We start from the raw sequence: 18,109 nt of genomic DNA, 5'->3' as shown, positions 1-18,109 counted from the left end.
AATACATGACACGACAGCGTAAAACTCCTAGAAGAGAACATAAATCCTAGCAACATTTTCTTAGGTCAGTCTCCCAAGGCAATAGAAATAAAGCAAAAATAAACGAATGGGACCTGATAAAACTTATAAGCTTTTGTACAGCAAAGGAAACCTTAAACAGAATGAAAAGACAGTCTTCAGGCTGGGAGAAAATATTTACAAACAATGTGATCAACAAGGGTTTAATTTCCAAAATATACAAACAGCTCATACAACTCAATAACAAAAAAAACAAACAACCCAGTCAAAAAATGGGCAGAAGACCAAAACAGACATTTTTCCAAGGAAGACATTCAGATGACCAAAAGGCACATGAAAAGATGCTCAACATTGCTAATTATTAGAGAAATACAAATCAAAACTGCAATGAGGTATCACCTCACACCAGTCAGAATGGCCATCAAATGATGGAGATAAGGGAACCCTCCTACATTGTTGGTGTAAATTGGTGCAGCCACTATGGAAACAGTATGAAGGTTCCTCAAAAAACTAACAGTAGAGTTGCCATATGATTCATCAGCCCCACTCCTGGGCATATATCCAGACAAAACTAATTCGAAAGATACATGCACACCTATGTTCATAGCAGCATTGTTTACAATAGCCAAGGCATGGAAGCAACCTCTATGTCCATCAACAGATGAATCGATAAAGAGGATGTGGGTGTGGGTGTGTATGAATGGATAAGGAAGATGTAGGGTATACACACACGTGCACACGTGTGCGCGTGCGCGCGCGCGCACACACACACACACACACACACAGGAATACTACTCAGCCATAAAAAGAATGAAATAATGCCATTTGTAGCTACATGGATGGACCTAGAGATTATGATACTAAGTGAAGTATGTCAGAAAGAGAAAGACAAATACCATATGATTTCACTTATATATGGAATCTAAAGTATGACATAAATGAACTTATCTGTAAAACAGAAGCAGACTCACAGACATAGAGAACAGACTTGTGGTTGCCAAGGGGGGTGGGCAGGGGAGGGTTGGATTGGGAGTTTGGGATTAACAGGTGCAGACTATTATATATAGGGTTGATAAACAACAAGGTCCTACTGTATAGCACAGGGAACTATATTTCAATATACAGTAATAAACCATAATGGAAAATAAAGTAAAATTTATTATAAAATTTAAAAAATTTTTAAATGCAGAGGTAGGAAGAAAATGTAAAATGGTACATAAGAAAATGCTAAAAAAATTGAATTCTGATTTCTGTTCAGAGCAGGTCTAAGCGTACAGAAGGGAGGCAAGAACTGCTGTTTTCTGTGAATATGTTACGTTTTTAACAAATAAAATTAAAACTTTTTAAAAAAGGTATATTTACATTCTGTGTATGCTTCCTACTCTTGGTAAATAATAGGTCATTTGTCGAGGAGACCATTCCCTGGAAGAGAAAATTTAGCAGGACGCTAGAAGTGAAATTTCTCCATCATATGATCTAAGGGCTGAGGCTTGCGGGGTCAGATCTGCGGCAGGATGTTTCCCAACTAAATCAGTTATGCCTTTGGCTATTCATTTGGCACTCTCCCTAAATTATCGTAGGGACACAAGCTGCCTCCAGAAAGAAAGTAAAAGCATGACTACACAAAGATTTCAAACGGACTGTACTTAGGAAACGATTTCTCTGATAGTTCCTGTTTGTCCTGTGTTATACCAATTCTAAATAAGAATTGCTTCCTAACTACTCTTTTTAATGTTTCTTTTTTCAAACAGGGAAATGCATATAAAATCATGGAGAAATGTACATTACCACTGACAGGAAAACAATGTGTCAACCGCATCATTACTGAAAAGGTAAAGTGCCTTTCTCTTTTATTTCCTCTAAATGTCTACCACCTTTTTTTTTTATAAGCATTTTAGAATTTTTTTGTTACCTTCTAAAAGTGTGTTACATTGGTAGTCGTAGGATTAATTTAATCCGTGGGTAGACCGAATAAGAAGATTCATCAATTTAATGTTTCTAGATGTAGAATTCTTAATGTGAAATTCTCTGGAAATATGCATATACATACAGAATTGAACTACTGTCCTTGGTAACTTTGACAGTGTGATATAATAAAAGTTGTATTGATCCTTATACTTGGGCTATTAAAATGGATGATATATACAAAGTTAAGACTACCTTTCTTCTTTGCTTTCCCAAATCACAAGTACAAATTGTTGGATCTTATTTTAGGAAACTCAGTAAAAGTTAGGTTTTAATCATTTAGGTGCAAATTGCAATACAGGCCCCAAGTGAACTAAGAAATCTATTCTTTGGTTCTTGCATGCTTTCAGCCCTCTTTTATAAAGCAGACTTTAGAACACACCAGCCATTTCAGTGCACCTCTAGATTTTATCTTCCTAAATAGAAAATATTGGTTAGTGGTACAACTGAAACTGCTCAGATCAGAGAGAAGCATCACTGGTGGTTGCTACATTCACCTTTCTGACCCAGATTTGAACCAAAGATGTTGAAATGACCTAGTTCTCATAAGTGAGCTAGAAGGGTGTCATTTTCTTGATTCAGTATCTTGATGAACCACAAAACAGAATTCTCTAGATCAGCGTTTGTTTCTTTGTTTTCTCTTAATGATGCTGTTCCTTTTGGCATTAATCTGGTTTAGAACCCTCATTCGGGTGTGGTATGAAGCACGCTAAAGCAGCCTTTTGAAGTAGGTTAGAAGGCTCATAATACTTTTCAGAAGCCACATTTTAAGGAGAGTTCTGTCCTAAATGCTGCCTTCCTCTAGGGTTGTTTATGTGGAATCCATAAAGATGATGTGTAGAGAAGAATAAGTGGATAAAAGTGCAGAATATTTTATTTCACCATTTATTCCTTTAGTCTTATCATTTCGTAAACCCCTCCAAAACCATGGACAGGACTTGTTGAAAAGAATCCGTTACTTTGAAATCAAAGACAAGACAGTCCTTGATCCTGTTTTCTTTAAGAAAGTAAGGTGGTACAGCTGCTAAGGATAATTCCAGCAACATTTTACCCCCGATCTTCCTCTTTCCCCAGGTAAGCCCTCTCCCTACATCCCCACTCCACGTATGCCCTGACCTTGTTCTTACCAGTTTAGTGTTCCTACGTGCAAAAACTCCCACTCAACTCTACCTGTCCAAATCCTATCCATCCTTTAAATGTAATGCAATTTCCATCTTCATCATGAAGAGGCTTCAGATAGCTTAGCACTCACAACTTCATCTTCAGAGTGGTCTACCTTTCATTTTGGCCCTTACCATCTAATACCTACATTTTCTCATGACATTACTCATACATTACTTAACTTTACTGCCATTTTAAAAAATCTTCTACCTTTTCCATCCACATTGTTGTTTCATACATTTATCCATTTAAAAAGCATTTTTGAGCTCCTTCTCTGAAGCCGACTATTGCCAGCAGTGGATACAGAAAGGAGGACAGACAGTCTTTGCCCCCAAGGAGCACATTCAAGAGGAGTAGACATCAACAGTACCAGCCTGTATTAGAGTAATCCATGTGATAAAGTCCATGAGAGAGAGACATGCCAAATGCTGAGTTGAGAACATAGAGGAAGGTGCTTAACAGCCTGGGGAGAGTGGTGTCAAATATTAACTTTTTCCCAGTCTGGATCTTTTCTCCTCCAGTCTCAGCTTCTCTCATTTTGCCTTAACATTCTCCCTACTTCAGCCATGCTGAATGTCGTGCACTGTGTTGCATCCCCTGCCCCCGGCCCCGCCATGCTCCTCTGGGACTTGGCACATCCTGTCTCTCTCCCTGGCATGCTCTCCCCACCCCAACCGTCTGGCTAATTCCTGTTCATCTTTTATGTCTCAGCTATATAATTTCTTCTCTGGCAAGTCTTCCCTATCCCTCCCCAAGTCTTCTGGACGCTTCTGTGAGTCTTAGTACTTACCCTAACTCAGCACTGATCACTGTATTGAAATAACCTTTGAGCTCTCTGCCTGTCTCACTCTTCACTGTTTGTCCAACACTTAGGATAATGCTTGACCCATACACAGTGAAAGCCTGTTGAATAAATACTGTACTTTTCTCAATGAGAAAATTAATAGATTGAGTGAGGAGCCTTGAAAGATAAGTAGTTTTGTAAGTGAGAATAAGACCAAAGAGGCCCTACTAGGCAAAGGGAAGAAAAATTGGCAGGGTCCTGGAGAAATTAAGAAAACAGAGCTTACTCAAGGACCTGTGAGTGGGTTAATGTGGAGTGAGGACATGGCCAGAGATTCTGAAGGCTGAAGGTGAAAAGCCAGGAAGGGACCAAATTATAAAGGAATGTGAATGTCTTGTTAAGAAATTTGGGTTTTATCTGGAAGGCACTTGGGAGCCCTTCAATGATTTTTAATAGTTGGGGACACGATTGATTAAATTTGCATTTTACAAAGAGCCCTGTGGCTTTTATGTAGAGTAGGGGAAGAAGAGATGAGACTCCTTCAGTTATCTTGGCCAGAAATATCAAGGTCCTTAACCACAAGACAGAAAGAGAGATTTCAAAGAGATTTAGGAGATGGACTCAACCTAACTCGATGATGAATGGGACATGGTTGCTAAGGCAGAGGTGATTCCTGAATTTTCTGGCTAGAGGCATGGTCGCTCTGTTGTATCCTTAATGAAGGCTGGGTCTGTAGGAAGAGAAAGGGAGGAGAAAGGGGAGGCAGGAAAAGAATAGGTGCCATTTGAACATACTCAATTTGATATTCTGGAGTAAGTTAACATCCGGAACATCCATGGGCACCTAGAGCTCAGAGGAGAAATCACCACTGGAATGGATGTGTGAACTCATTAGCAGACGGAGATAATTGGAGGCTTAATGGCAGATGGTGTTGTGTAGCAAAAAAGAGTAAAGTGAAAGGCAGCTACCTATGGAACTTCAAGTGCCCCAGGGAAAGGAGTGGTGCATTTACCCCTATGCTGTATACAGTAGGTGTTTAATAAATTTTGCAGTACCATTAAGGGCAATGACTCTGGACACTCTGCCAGAGTGATATGGGACTAGAATTCCATTTTCAGCTCTTAAAGAAAATTCCATTAGTTGCCTACCATTTGAAAGAGGCTTTGGAGATGTTATGACCCTGATTTCTTGGTTTCGTGTTGCTAGAATGATGTGATGAAAGAGGCCTTCCTCACCAGCACTTGGGCTGTGACTAATTGCTTTATCCGTAATGGAGCCTGTTATGGTGATGAAAAAATAATAAAAGTATCATCTGTGAAACAGAGTAGTTGAAAAGAAATATTATTCTTGGCAGTTGAACAATTGATTGTAGCCTTTAGGTTTTAGTGTCCATTTTTATCAAATTTTTGTTTACACTTTATACCACTAAATGGAAATCTTCCTAAATATTTAAAGAGTAAATGTCCCATTTTTAAAAATAATAGATGCTTAGTTTTCCTGGAGAGGAAATTAGGGACCTTGACCTTGAGAGCTCATTAGGGATTGATAAAGGTGTTAATTAAAGGTTTTTAAAAGCAGTAAGTCATTTGCCATAGATTTTATCTTCTCAATCACTGAAGTCTTATATTCATGATACCAAAGTTGTCTTCTCCCCAAATCCTTTTCCTGCCTGTTCTTAATAACACACCCCAAAGGCTCTTTTTCTCTTATTTGTTCCATTTTGATAAATTTGTAGTTGTTCATAATACAGGGGAGGGCTTCCCTGGTGGCGCAGTGGTTGAGAGTCCGCCTGCCAATGCAGGGGACGCGGGTTCGTGCCCCGGTCCGGGAAGATCCCACATGCCGCGGAGCGGCTGGGCCCGTGAGCCATGGCCACTGAGCCTGCGCGTCCGGAGCCTGTGCTCCGCAACCGGAGAGGCCACAACATTGAGAGGCCCGCGTACCGCAAAAAAAAAAAAAAAAAACAAACCATAATACAGGGGAAAGAAAATCAGTATGAATGATGCTCCAGACACACTTTCTGCAAAGGAAAAGTGTCCAATTAAAAAAAATTTGTAATTGTCATTTGGGAACTGAATAACCTACTGAAGCATATGGACATTCCTAGATGATCATTTTTCCCCCCCAAAATACATTTCTGCTAAAAAACGTTTCTTTAGGAACGTAAAAATGTGCAAACAAAAAAGAAGTTTGCTGAAATATGTCCTCCTAAATTTAAATAATCTTTTCGAGTAAAATCAACCAGGTTGTCTATGAATTCATCAAACAAACAGAGAAGGCAAGTATCACTGGTCCCCTTGATGTTTTCCTCCTGAGGAGAAATATCAATTAACTGGATACAAATAAGCATTTGGGGGCTTTGGTTTGGGTTCACGCACAAGTGACAGTAAGTTAAGCTGTTGAGGAAAAGAATATGCCTCTCTGGTGCCCTTGCTGTATGTCCCAAGCATGAGGCCGGCTGCTCAGAGTAGGTTTGTTATTGTATTTGTCCTGTATAAAAGTCTTGGGAAGTAGGTTTGTTTGATATCCATCTACACATGTGAAGACAGGTTCACCAAAGATTGCATAGCTGGTGTTGGCAGAGCTGGAATTCCAGTCCAGCTTGAAAGCCAGGGTTCTTTCCTCTGCATGTTGCTGTGTCTTCTTTTTTATTTTTACTTAGAATTTTTAAAAAATTTTATATTGGAGTACACGCTACTGTGTCTTCTTAATAGCCTGCTAACCAGGAGTGTGTTTAAAAATGACAATTTAGGGTTTGACTTCCAAGCTAGCTGAAAATAAAGATTCTAAGCCTGAAAATAATAGTTGAATTTAAGGTAAACCCAGAGGAGAGGAGTGATCTGGAAAGAATAATATTTAAGTTTGAGGAAGACTAACCATGACAACTGAAAGAGGGGACAGTGCCTGTTGCATGGGAGGACAACTTACTGTAGAGCCCATGAGTGAAAGTCATAGGGAAGCAGTTTGGACTCTTGCAGTTAGAGCTTCCCATCCACAGGCAATCTGCCTTGAGACAGTGAGCCTCCTACCACTGGAAGTTTCTAAACAGAGCCCCAGCGACCATCTCAGAAGAATGTTTTAAAGAATTCTTGGGTGGGAGGTTACATTACATGATTTTGTTGGTCCTTTCCACTCAAGTGATCATATTACCGAGTGTGACCACGTGCGTTCTGTATCAGACATGACAGGTTGCTTGGGTCAAGCTATACCAGTTGGCACTACCGTCACCTAGTGTTACCAACCAGAATGTTGTAATGCCATATTTAGGGTGAGATGAGCCTTCTCATGCTGTCCTAAACATAAGCATCTTCATTTGATTTCCATACCAGAGGGAGATTCTCATGCTCTACTTTTGGATCTGTTTGTTTTCATAGGACTTAAAAGGAAAGCTTTAATATTTACCTGGGGATGGGGTGGTCTTTCAGGGCCAGCTATACCTTTATAATTAATTACTCCTAGCTACTTCAGAGCACCTTCTTTTGTTTCCTGTAGTTTACCCAGAAGCATTGATCAGCTTTCCCCCCATCATCCCCGTGCTTTCACCTTCCAAATATCTCCTCCCTCCCTGCTTTTCTTCATTCTTTTCTTTCTTCAACTCATTATTAATCATCAAATTGAAATTTTGACCCAAAGTGTTAGATCTAACAAAAAGAAAGTTTAAAAAAAAACTGGTTATAATAGTAGCAAATGCCATCAATAGTCAACACTCATTTATTTTCTGGCATCAGCAGAGCTCCCCAACTAACTGCCAGTTAGGGAGTTGGCATTTATTCTCACCAAAATACAGCAGTTACGGGTGACTTTTTTTTTTTTTTTTTACGGTACGCGGGCCTCTCACTGTTGTGGCCTCTCCCGCTGCGGAAGCACAGGCTCCAGATGCGCAGGCTCAGCGGCCATGGCTCATGGGCCCAGCCGCTCTGCGGCATGTAGGATCTTCCGGACCGGGGCACGAACCCGTGTCCCCTGCATCGGCAGGCGGACTCTCAACCACTGCGCCACCACGGAAGCCCCGGTTGACATTTTTTCATTGCAGATTTTCAGTCTTTTATCCTGAGTCTTTTCTCTCCTTAAAGAACTTGAGAGGTTATTTCTGTTTTGCGCTATAAAATAATTACCGTAATAGAAATTGTTGTTGTCATTTTCTTGACTTCGACAGGCTGTATTTGACGTGGACAACAAGAAAGGCCTGACTCTGATTGAACTCTGGGAAGGCCTGACAGTGGATGACATAAAAAAGAGCACTGGGTGTGATTTCACAGTAAGTGTTTCTGTGAACAAATCCAGCCACTTGTCCTATATCCTGAGCTTGAGTAATGGGTGTTTATGCGACATGAACCATTAATTTGTGATCATTTTTGGAGCTGACCTTAGCAGAGAACAGGAGTGGAAGGAAGGGTGCCTCCGCTGAGAGCGGGTGGCAGCAGGAACAGGCTCTGGCTCATGGGCCAGGGTTTGGCTCAGGAGTCAGAAGAGGGAGGAACCACCAGGAGCTGCTGCAAACAGCAGGCTGGGCTTGAACTCTAAGCTACTTTCTGTAAAGTCCCTTGCAATCCTCTGTTCTTGGGTTACGTATCAGCCGTGGCCAAACTTAATTAACTAAAAAATGCCAGCCACACTCAGAGAAATGGTACTTCCTTATTTTTAAACCCATCTATGGCTTATGACTTTCTCTTTGATTAACTTCTTTGCCTGAATATTCCGTACCTTGGAGATAGTAGAATGTCGAGCTTTTGACACCACCAGATTTATAGTCACAAAACAGGTGTTCTTTGTATTTGAAGAAAAACTTAGTGCATTAAAACTCTGACTTACAAAGCAGATAAGAACATCAGGGGAGTATCCATTTAAGAAATCTCCAAATCCCCTTTTAAAACTAAGAGAATAATACTGTAATACAAATAATCGCCCTTTAACATAAGTGCTTGTTTATGAATCACCAATCACCTACCTAATGGAGGTCGAGAGGACAGCTCAGTCCATTTGAAGTTAATCAAATGTAAAGTCAAAATGTGTCTGAGAAAATGAAGAAATAGACTTTGCTTCTCACATAACTTTTTAAGAAGAGCTCTATGTGTTAAAATGAAATATATTTATAATGAGAAGAAATATTGCAGCTGCCTATCCTGGAGAAGGTAATTTAATAAAACTTACTTGATAAATCATGCATGTATTTCATACATTTCTTCCTTAGGTACTACATGCTTGGCTGGTACCTGTCAGTGCGTAACAAATGTCTGTAAAAACAATTTTGCTGCATAATTCATTATCCACATATAACTGTTTCTGGTATTATATGAAGGTCTTTGTCTATTAACCTTTTTTGAATTTCCCTTTGGAAAAAAAGAAGCTTCCCAACAATACCTTGCATGAAAAGCTCATCTTTAATTAACTTTTCAATGACCCTAGGGGATAAAAAAATGGGATTTGTTTATAGTTTAACTGTTTAGAATTCCTTACTCCAGTGATAAAAGCAAACAGTTCCTTCTTACTTAATTAGCTATTCTTTATAATTTTTCCCAATGTGGATGAGTTAGTCTCTTCTTCATCAGATAGCATTTTGGAGATCTATAGAATGTCCAAGTCTCTGCTGCAAAAGGGAATTGCAAAAAAGATCCTCATTATTATCAGGTTTTTTGTTTTTTGTTTTTTTTTTAGTCACATAGGTAAATCAGGAATGAAAAAGATGTATTTTTACTGTTTTTGCTTTTTCTTAAAGTGCTAGTTTCCATGTCTTGGTACAATGAAAAATATCTCTATGGCCCTTCTTTTATCACAGTACCACCCCTCCTTCTCTTTTGACATTGACATGTAATCTTGTTTCCTCAAATTAGGCTGTTGAAATGAAATGTTAATTTTTATGTCCGTGTTGCCCTGAAAAGGTGTAGTATCAGCTAAACCATCTTGACAGAAGAACTGGATTTTGAGGATCTGATGATCAATGGCATCTCTTTAGACCCTGACAGATGAAGTCACGTGTATCAAAATCTTTGTAAGGCTAGGATCCAGAGTGTCCTAATTAATAAGATGTCTCGCTTAATAGCTGGGCTATCAGTAAGATACATTTAATAATAAAAGTACATTGGGATAACATCTCTATTTGATAATTCAGAGGTATTCCATGTCATAATTCAGAAGATATCTCATATGATTATTACTGCATAGGTAGCATTTTACTCTATATCTGACTACATTATAACTTACTCAAGATTTCTGTTTGAAAAAGGATTCCTGTTTCTCAGCCTTCACTGTATACCAAGAAGTGAACATTCTAGAAGAGAATAGTTAGACAGGTTGTTGCATAACAAAGAAAAAAAAGTAAAAACCTAGGTCAAAGTAATTGTGAAAATGTGTTGGTAAAAGTCCTGTATATCTAAGAATATGGGCAAGTGAATGGGCAAAGGATACAGAAAGTGGAAATAAGCTGATTCAGAAAATCTTGAGAATTTCAAAGAAAAAGACAAGATATGACAGCATCAGATAACAGGGCATGACAAAATTGTGGTTTCAGGGTATTAAAAATAATGGTTATAATGAACTATTTGGGCATTAAAAAAAAAAAGAATCACTAAGACTTTCCTGTGTGCCACAGTGCAATGAACAAAAACAACAAAAAATGTGAAAGGAAAATGTGTCCCTTAGGTATCACCTGAAATAGCTTCTTAAAAAATTCATAGTAACCATAGTGCCAGTTGAAAAGAGTTTTCTTTTCAATTAGGAGGAAACTATCTTAAGGGTCATGTTATATCTAGAACTCCAAAGGAAGCTGTGGAAATTTTGTAAAAAAAAAAAAAAAAAAAAAATGCAGATATTGACTATATTTCTGGAACCTTCATCACCCTTCTAAAATAACATTCTGGTCAGGAGTAGTTCACAGCAAGGGAAGCCAACCCATAATGGACAGAGTTTTTGTTCCATACCATCACTCTCCTTCAAAATGCAGTTGCTATAAAGAAAGGGACTTCCCTCTATATTTCTTGGGGATTGAGTTCCGAATCTATTGAGAGAGATAAGGGAGCTGGGCAAGTAGAGGTTAAAACATCATCATTATAAAGCCTAGAATGAAGGATGGGGCTTAGGTGTACAGCCACAAAAGCCTTCCCAGATAAGAACCCCTGAAGTGGGGGAGACTTCAGCTCCCAGTTATAGGCAGCCGTGGAAAAATCATAGGCCTTCTACACAAGGGCGAGTCTTTACTGCTGAGCTTCTTTCCATGTGACTGAGAACAAAATAGAGCACGTGCTGCCTACAGAAGGCTGATCTCGATGAGGAAGAAGAGTTGGGCTGAGTTTCACATACCCCAGTTCCTCTGCCCAAATCATCATTTAGTTGAGCCATTAAGGGACACACGTGAGGCCAGAGTATTACACTAGTAGGTGTCCCTCCACATGGAAGGGAATGTGAGAATAAATGCTCCACCCCAGCACTGTTGCTGGGTAGAGCCATACACACACGTTCACCCTCTATAAATGCTTGATTGTGATGCTGTGCAGAAGTGCTTTTCTGTTGTTCTTTAATGCTACTAGCTCCCCACATTTTTATAACTAAGGAGTCCTTTGGTTTATTTTTTTCCCAGGGCACTCACATTTTGAAAAAAATTCTGTCTCTCAAATAAACATCCAGTAATAATTCATTTTCAAAGAGTCAAAGTGCTCCTGCACAGTTCCTCATATTATAGCTGTGACAAGCTAATGAAAATGTTAAATTTCTTTAAATTTTTTGGGCTATACTTGCATTACTTAGTGTGTTACTGCCAGCTATTTGATGGGCCAAATAGAAAAAAGAAAGATGACATTCCACCACTTAAATTCCATTATCTCCAAAGTATCTTTTTCAGTTAGTAGTTCATTCAATTGGTTATTCATTTCTTTCTTTTCTGATGCATGCTTGAGTTACATAAGTTTTTCTTTACTATATATGTCTGTGAACCTTTTTAAACTAGAATATTTGTTTCTTTTTTAACTTAAAAATTTTAAGATAAATTGAGTCCATAGTTGAACATCATGTGGTAGAATAAACTTCCAGAGGTTATTAGTCATCCATGATTATTTATTAAACACCAAGTGTATGTCTCATATTGAGCTATGAAATGTGAGTAAAATAGAACAAAGTGGTATAGTTCCTCCTCTTAGGGGCCTTGGTCTTGATCTTTAGGTAGGAATACACCTAAACCACCAGTGGCAAAAAATCAAATAAGAATCCTGCCTATTTATATGTTTGCAGTAGAATCTGAAAGAAGCCAGCTGCAAGCATTCTTTGCCAAGTTGAATAAATTTGTACTCTCAATATATATTATGAACTGGCATTATACCAGAATTAAACAGTATACTCTTTGGATTTCAATGGACTGGGAAGACAACTCGTTAGCTTATCTTATGCATTTAAATCATATAGTCCTGTGCATAGCCTGTAGATCACTTTGGCAGGATAATCTGCTTCAGCTTACATGGACTTACAATGTTGATGAGACTGTGAGAGAACAGATGAAAAATGGAGGTTCAGTAGATGTTTTTCTGTACAAAAAATAGACAGGCCAAGTCAGTCTACATAAAGGTTCATCTTCTTTTCTGATAAAAGTCAAGTTCCACACTGAGGATATAAATGATACTAAGAGCTGAAGACAGGGCCACCATGACAAGGAGAAGGGTCAGATATTTAGTTTAAAAAATCAAGGTGTCCAGTTCCCTTATAAAGGTAATGCCATAAAGCACCTATTAGAAAATGGTCTGTTGTCAAAAAAGAGTTTTATTTCATTAAATTATTTCCACAGATGTTCTGTTGTTTAAAAAAAGAAAATCGATAGATTGTGAGACACACTTTCTAAATACTTGGAGCCCATATATCTATTCTTTTCAGTAGAGTTGAATATCTCTGCAAATGTGGGCTGTGACTTTTGTCTATTAATGTCTATTACTTTGTCTATTTTGATATATCTGTTCTCGGAGCTGGTAAGTCTGAATGAGCCCTCATTTATCCTAAGATATGGATATGTACCAAACCATTCCTATCATTTTTATTCTGGACATGTCATTCTTTAAGTAGAAAAATGGAGAAGGGGGCATTAACTCTCAACACTGTGAAGACTTTATAAACAATTTACAAATGAACTAGAAATATTTAACCTCATCAAAGCCAAATGATCGCCTTCTTCTATTCTTAATACTGACTTAACCTCTATTAGAAACCTTTCTTCTAGTTCTTTGAAGTTTATCTAATCCAGTCACTCATTCATTCATTTTAAAAAAATATTAAGTGTTTATTCTGGAAGGCAAATTAGACCCACTTCAATTGCCACATCCTTGAAGGTCTCAAAAATCACCTAAATTTTAGTATTCCTTACTGTGCTGTCCATGGGGCCTGTTACTTGGACTTAATGGATATTTGCCAGATTAAATGAAGAAATCTGTACCTGCCATTACACCTTGAAAAATCTGTCAAAATTAAGCCAGGCTACTTACATTTAGGTTTCTTCTTCCACCATCTTTACCATAAAATGTAGATCTGTCCTCATATTTCTCTGCTTTAAGACTCCTAGGAATACATTTGCTATTTTGTACATTGAACATAATTATAGTTAATATTTAATATTTTTAATGCTGTTACCTCCTTTTTGTAATAACTTGGTATCTTTTTATTGCCTTTATATCATTTCCACTCTGATTATGAAATTTCTGATAAAAGTTTGTCATCCAACGACTACATTAAGTATCTCTTAACAAAATTGTGAATGGACTGGACCTATTTTGAGGATTTTGAAACTTGTGCCTTGCTCTGTGTCTCTGATTCATCAATCTCAGAGCTCAGTGGTCCATTCAGTAGAGAGTTTGGTTATCTGGACCCTTTATTTGTCTCCCCCAACCTCCTCCTAGTTACGAGTCTTAATGATCCTTAATTTAAGAGCTATAATGCAAGAAGGCTGAGAACTACTAAATACACAAAATGTAAATGGAAAAGGTGTTCTTTTTCTCAGTGGTTCAGAATGGAAAATAACGAGGAAACTCCAGGTGAGGTTCCTCACAAGGCTACCTACATCACTCAGGTTTGGAAATTCAAAGGAGAGATGTTTATACCATGAGGTTTTTTTCACAAGTTGATTATTTTTTTCTCTTTCTTTTACCAGGTTTCACCAAAACTCATACCAATGCAGCAGATCGCAACTTGAAATGTGGAGTAGACTTTTGTCCCAAGCTATGTGTTTTTCATTTTAATCACATAGGATTTTATTTAAAGGACATCAGTAATCATAACTGTATATCTAACAAGCAGTTTTTGACTAGTTTTCTATCATCTTAATGCTTTATACAGCCATGTAGACTCTGTTCTCTCAAGTGTACTGTGACATTTTAATGAAAAAGAATAAAAATATGATTATCTTATTTGCTTTATAAGTGCTGAGAAGGTCATATTTACAGTTGGTGCTCACATTGGGTTTATCTCCATCTTCTGTGATGTGTACATTAAATTGTGTGCAGTATGTACCAAGATGGGCCCTTACTTAGGAAGAGTTTCATTGATATACTTTCCCTCCTAACTAAATCATGACACGTAGAAAAAAAAGAATGAGGGAGAAAATGAACTCTACCCAGAGTATACCCAGGGGAGCATCGTACTAGTCCTGAAAGATAACATTTGTGTGAATTTTAATCAGGAGAAGTGCTGTCTTAAGGATTATGATTTTCCTTCGGCCTCCTCTGTGTTTTTTTTTGGAGCCACTGATTTTGTGATTACATCTTGTTTCCCTAGAGCATCCCTTCTCCCACACCTCCTAACCCCCCCACTTTTTGTAACTAAGTGGATGCCCAAGAATGCAAACAGGAACATCTCTGTGTGGAAGAAGTAACCTGGTTTGTGGGAGAGACCGAAGGGTATAGGGTCTATTGGTGCTGACATCCAACCAGGAAGTTGCCTTTATAAGCAAACCAAATAACCATCGGTGCTTTGCCAAAGATTAAAGTTGCTTTTAGCAAGAGGGCTATAAGCCTAACTGACCTAGTCAGTTTTCTAATTTTCAAACAGTACAGTATTCGTGTGTATCCAAAAGGATAAGTATCTTTCTCTGTGTTACTGTGGGCTTCTTATACAATACCTCCTCTTAGACCAAAAGGGGCTGTGTGGTAGTTCATCATGAACCCATAGAAACAGTGACAGCAGAGTTTTAAAAATCCTTTCTTTTCAGGGCCTCTTTTTTCTGCTCAGAAAAGTTTCTAAATGTTGAATGCCTTTTTCTGCAGAACTGTGTTATTTCTTCTGCCCAGGCTTGTTCCTTAAACAAAGTACTTTTAATTCAGCTTTATCAAACTAAGGGAAATACTGATGAGCAAATCCAGGATTTGAAGAGCAGTGAACTTCATTCTTAGAAAATAAACTTGATGGATTAGGTTCTGTAAGGACCTTCTCCTCAGAGGTATCCTCAGTATCAAACAGTTCCCCAGGGAGTATACCAAGCATCCTGCGTATCAAATGGGAGAAAAGTCCAGGCACCCCGAAGACAGGCCAGATTGCTGTCCTCTGGACAGAGGTAGGCATAGTATAGTGCGATATACCATTCCTCTCATACCAGTATAGGAATTTATGCATGTTTTTAGCTGATGGTTGTCATTGAAATTCACTTTCTCTTCAGATATAGCTACAGTTCAGCCATTTCAGAGGAAGGAGAGGGTTTTTTTGTGAGAAGCACACTCCATATATAAAATGGTCCCTCTGGCCGGCTGTATGGTTGAAAGCATACTGTCCCAGTGCTGGTAAAATGGACTTTTTAAAGAATTTGCAAGGCCTGGAGAAATGATATACATCCATGTTAGAGTTATGGTTCAGAAAATGTGTGATATTGATGGTTGCTATATTTGTAAACTTATTTATTTTGTGATTCTAAGAATGTTCTTTACTTTGAGTGGCAAATCCTAAGTAGGTGGCTTTATATTCTTGATTACAGAATACCATGGATGTTAAGAAATGAAATAAGATGTACAATAAGTATTCCAAATTGATACAGATTGGTGTGATTGTCCTTTTTCTCATTTGGGAATGGCGTGCCTAAACATGGGAATAATACAACAGAGATTGGTGGAATAGCCAATAATAAAGTTAGCACACTGTACCACTTCTAATCGAGTTACTGCTTTTTCTTTTGATCTTACCAAAGAAAAGGTATTATCCTTCATGAAAGAACAAATGTTTACCTAGATGAATTCTGACTTTGCTCCTTGTCAAGGTCAGTGATTTGTCTATAAAAATTATTATCCCAGATTTCATGTGTTAATATTTCTTTGCTTTTATGTAACATGCCTTTAGGATACACATACATCAGTAATTTTCCAGTGGGGTGTTGCATTTGCTTGCATTTTTAAGTGGCTCTAGTGATGTCTACGCAGGATCTGTGTTGCCCCTCTCATAACAGACTCAGCCCCTGGCCAAGGAGTTGGGCCTGTGCTCACGATATGCCTCTTTTGGTAGCTCTCCTTTGTCCAGAGTGATTATACCCGGGGGTGGGTGTATGACCCAAAATGTACCATACAGGGTATTTATCCTATGTTTACAAACTGGAGATGAGAGAGAAGCCAATTTTCTTGTTCCTCCTTGTTCCCTAAGCCGTAAGAAGTATGTGACTCTGGCACCAACATCCTGTCCCCCCGCCTCCCCCCGCAATACACACACCCTACAAGCTGAGCTCCAGTTGGAGAGAAAGAAGTGGAAACACACACTGCAGCTGCAGAGAGGAGGCATCCTGGTGGTATTTGAGTTCCTGTTTCTGCACGTGTCGAAGGCCAACTTCTCTCCATCCATGCTGTACATGAGCCCCAAATTTCCCCTTTTTACTTGAGCTGGGCCTTTGTCACTTGCACCCAGAGTGTGAACTCAAGCAGCTTTGGTAATTCTTGAGTCCTAGGAGGGATCTGGTCTCCTACAGAAGGTATGCAGAATACAAGCAAAACTGCTTGTCCCTGGGCCCAGAGAACACAGGTAAGAGCATTTATAGGTGTTACCCAGTGGGTAGAAACGTTGTGGGTAGAGGTTTTCTTTCTCCTACCTCTCAGTATAGTCAGCACAACTTTGAAAATTATTCCAGTGGAAGTGTAAGCACAGATTTATTCAATGGATGGGTTTCCTTGCACTAACCTTTTCCCTTTTCTCACAAAACATTACCTTTAGTTTCTTTAGCTTATTTTCAGATTCTTCATTTTTAAGATGGGGAGAATATATTATCTTCCACCATGGTTCAATAAAATATAATTAATACATCTGGTTGCAAAAATACTGACAGATCTTGTAAACACGTGTGTCAGTACTACCAGAATCGTCTTTTCCTGTCCTTTTATTTTTCAGTGTCTACACTGCCTTTCCACTTCCCACTGCCATAGTGAATATCAAAGTGGATTTAAGCATAAATATCAATAAATGTCATGTGGTCTAAGTGCATGTCTGTGTGACACATACTTGAAGTGTCCTCGTTCCATAATATTAAATATGTCTGTGTGAAATCATCCAAAGGCACCTTTCATGTACCACATGGCAAGTCTTATGGGAGTGATGCCATACCAATCCACGTAAGTCATTGATAAGACAATTCCTTCCCTCAAAGCCACAATCAAACACAAATGATATTTGCTTGTGGAGGTTAAGCATGCTTGATTATCATGGTCCTCATTGCCTTTAATGGGGTGCCATTCCGGGTGGTCCACTTGGAAACGACCTCAGGCAACTATCCTCGCTTTTTTGTAGCATGAATCACATAGGATCCTATTTCACAAAGCATGGGAGCCCAGGTACCTAATGCAGTCATTTTATGTTTTGGGCCCATTCCTAGGCATTCTATCTGTTACCCTTTAAATTTTTCAAGAGAAAATTATAGACCAGGCTGTCTATAATTGGGGAAGCTAGTAGAATAGTCTTGTTCAGGCTTCAGAGGCAACAATACGCCTTTGACTAAACAAAGACCCTGAAAGAGCTACATGCCAAACTGCTAGACTACATGCAGCTCAGCAGAAACGGTGCTAGCAAGTCCTGGGAACCAACAGATAAAGAAATGAGTAAGTCACGAAGTTTCCCGGGCCTTGGGAATCTGGCTAGTTCCCGGGGATCAGCGAACATTGGACCCTTCCCATCTAGAGCTCCAGATTGCTGTTACTCGGGACTTCCCAGCTGCTGCTTGGATCTGGAAGTAGGTGGTCGGCCCGATTCGGTGAT

The 18,109-nt window shown here is 38.8% G+C and overlaps 1 protein-coding gene across 1 annotated transcript in view; it reads left to right on the top strand.

Annotated features, from left to right (window-relative positions):
* The window catches only part of OXCT1 (3-oxoacid CoA-transferase 1), a 135,168-nt gene extending 119,136 nt beyond the window's left edge, over positions 1 to 16,032 (top strand). Inside the window, exons 15-17 of the mRNA XM_059060897.2 lie at positions 1,770 to 1,850; positions 8,085 to 8,186; positions 14,046 to 16,032. Coding sequence (XP_058916880.1) covers positions 1,770 to 1,850; positions 8,085 to 8,186; positions 14,046 to 14,087 — 225 coding nt within the window. The 3' untranslated portion in view covers positions 14,088 to 16,032. The remainder of the gene's footprint in view (positions 1 to 1,769; positions 1,851 to 8,084; positions 8,187 to 14,045) is intronic.
* The last annotated feature ends 2,077 nt before the right edge of the window (positions 16,033 to 18,109 follow it).

The sequence above is a fragment of the Kogia breviceps genome, chromosome 4 (assembly GCF_026419965.1).
Source record: "Kogia breviceps isolate mKogBre1 chromosome 4, mKogBre1 haplotype 1, whole genome shotgun sequence".
Lineage (NCBI taxonomy): Eukaryota > Metazoa > Chordata > Mammalia > Artiodactyla > Physeteridae > Kogia > Kogia breviceps.
Note: the sequence above shows the minus strand (reverse complement) of the source record. Positions and strands in the feature narration are given on the sequence as shown.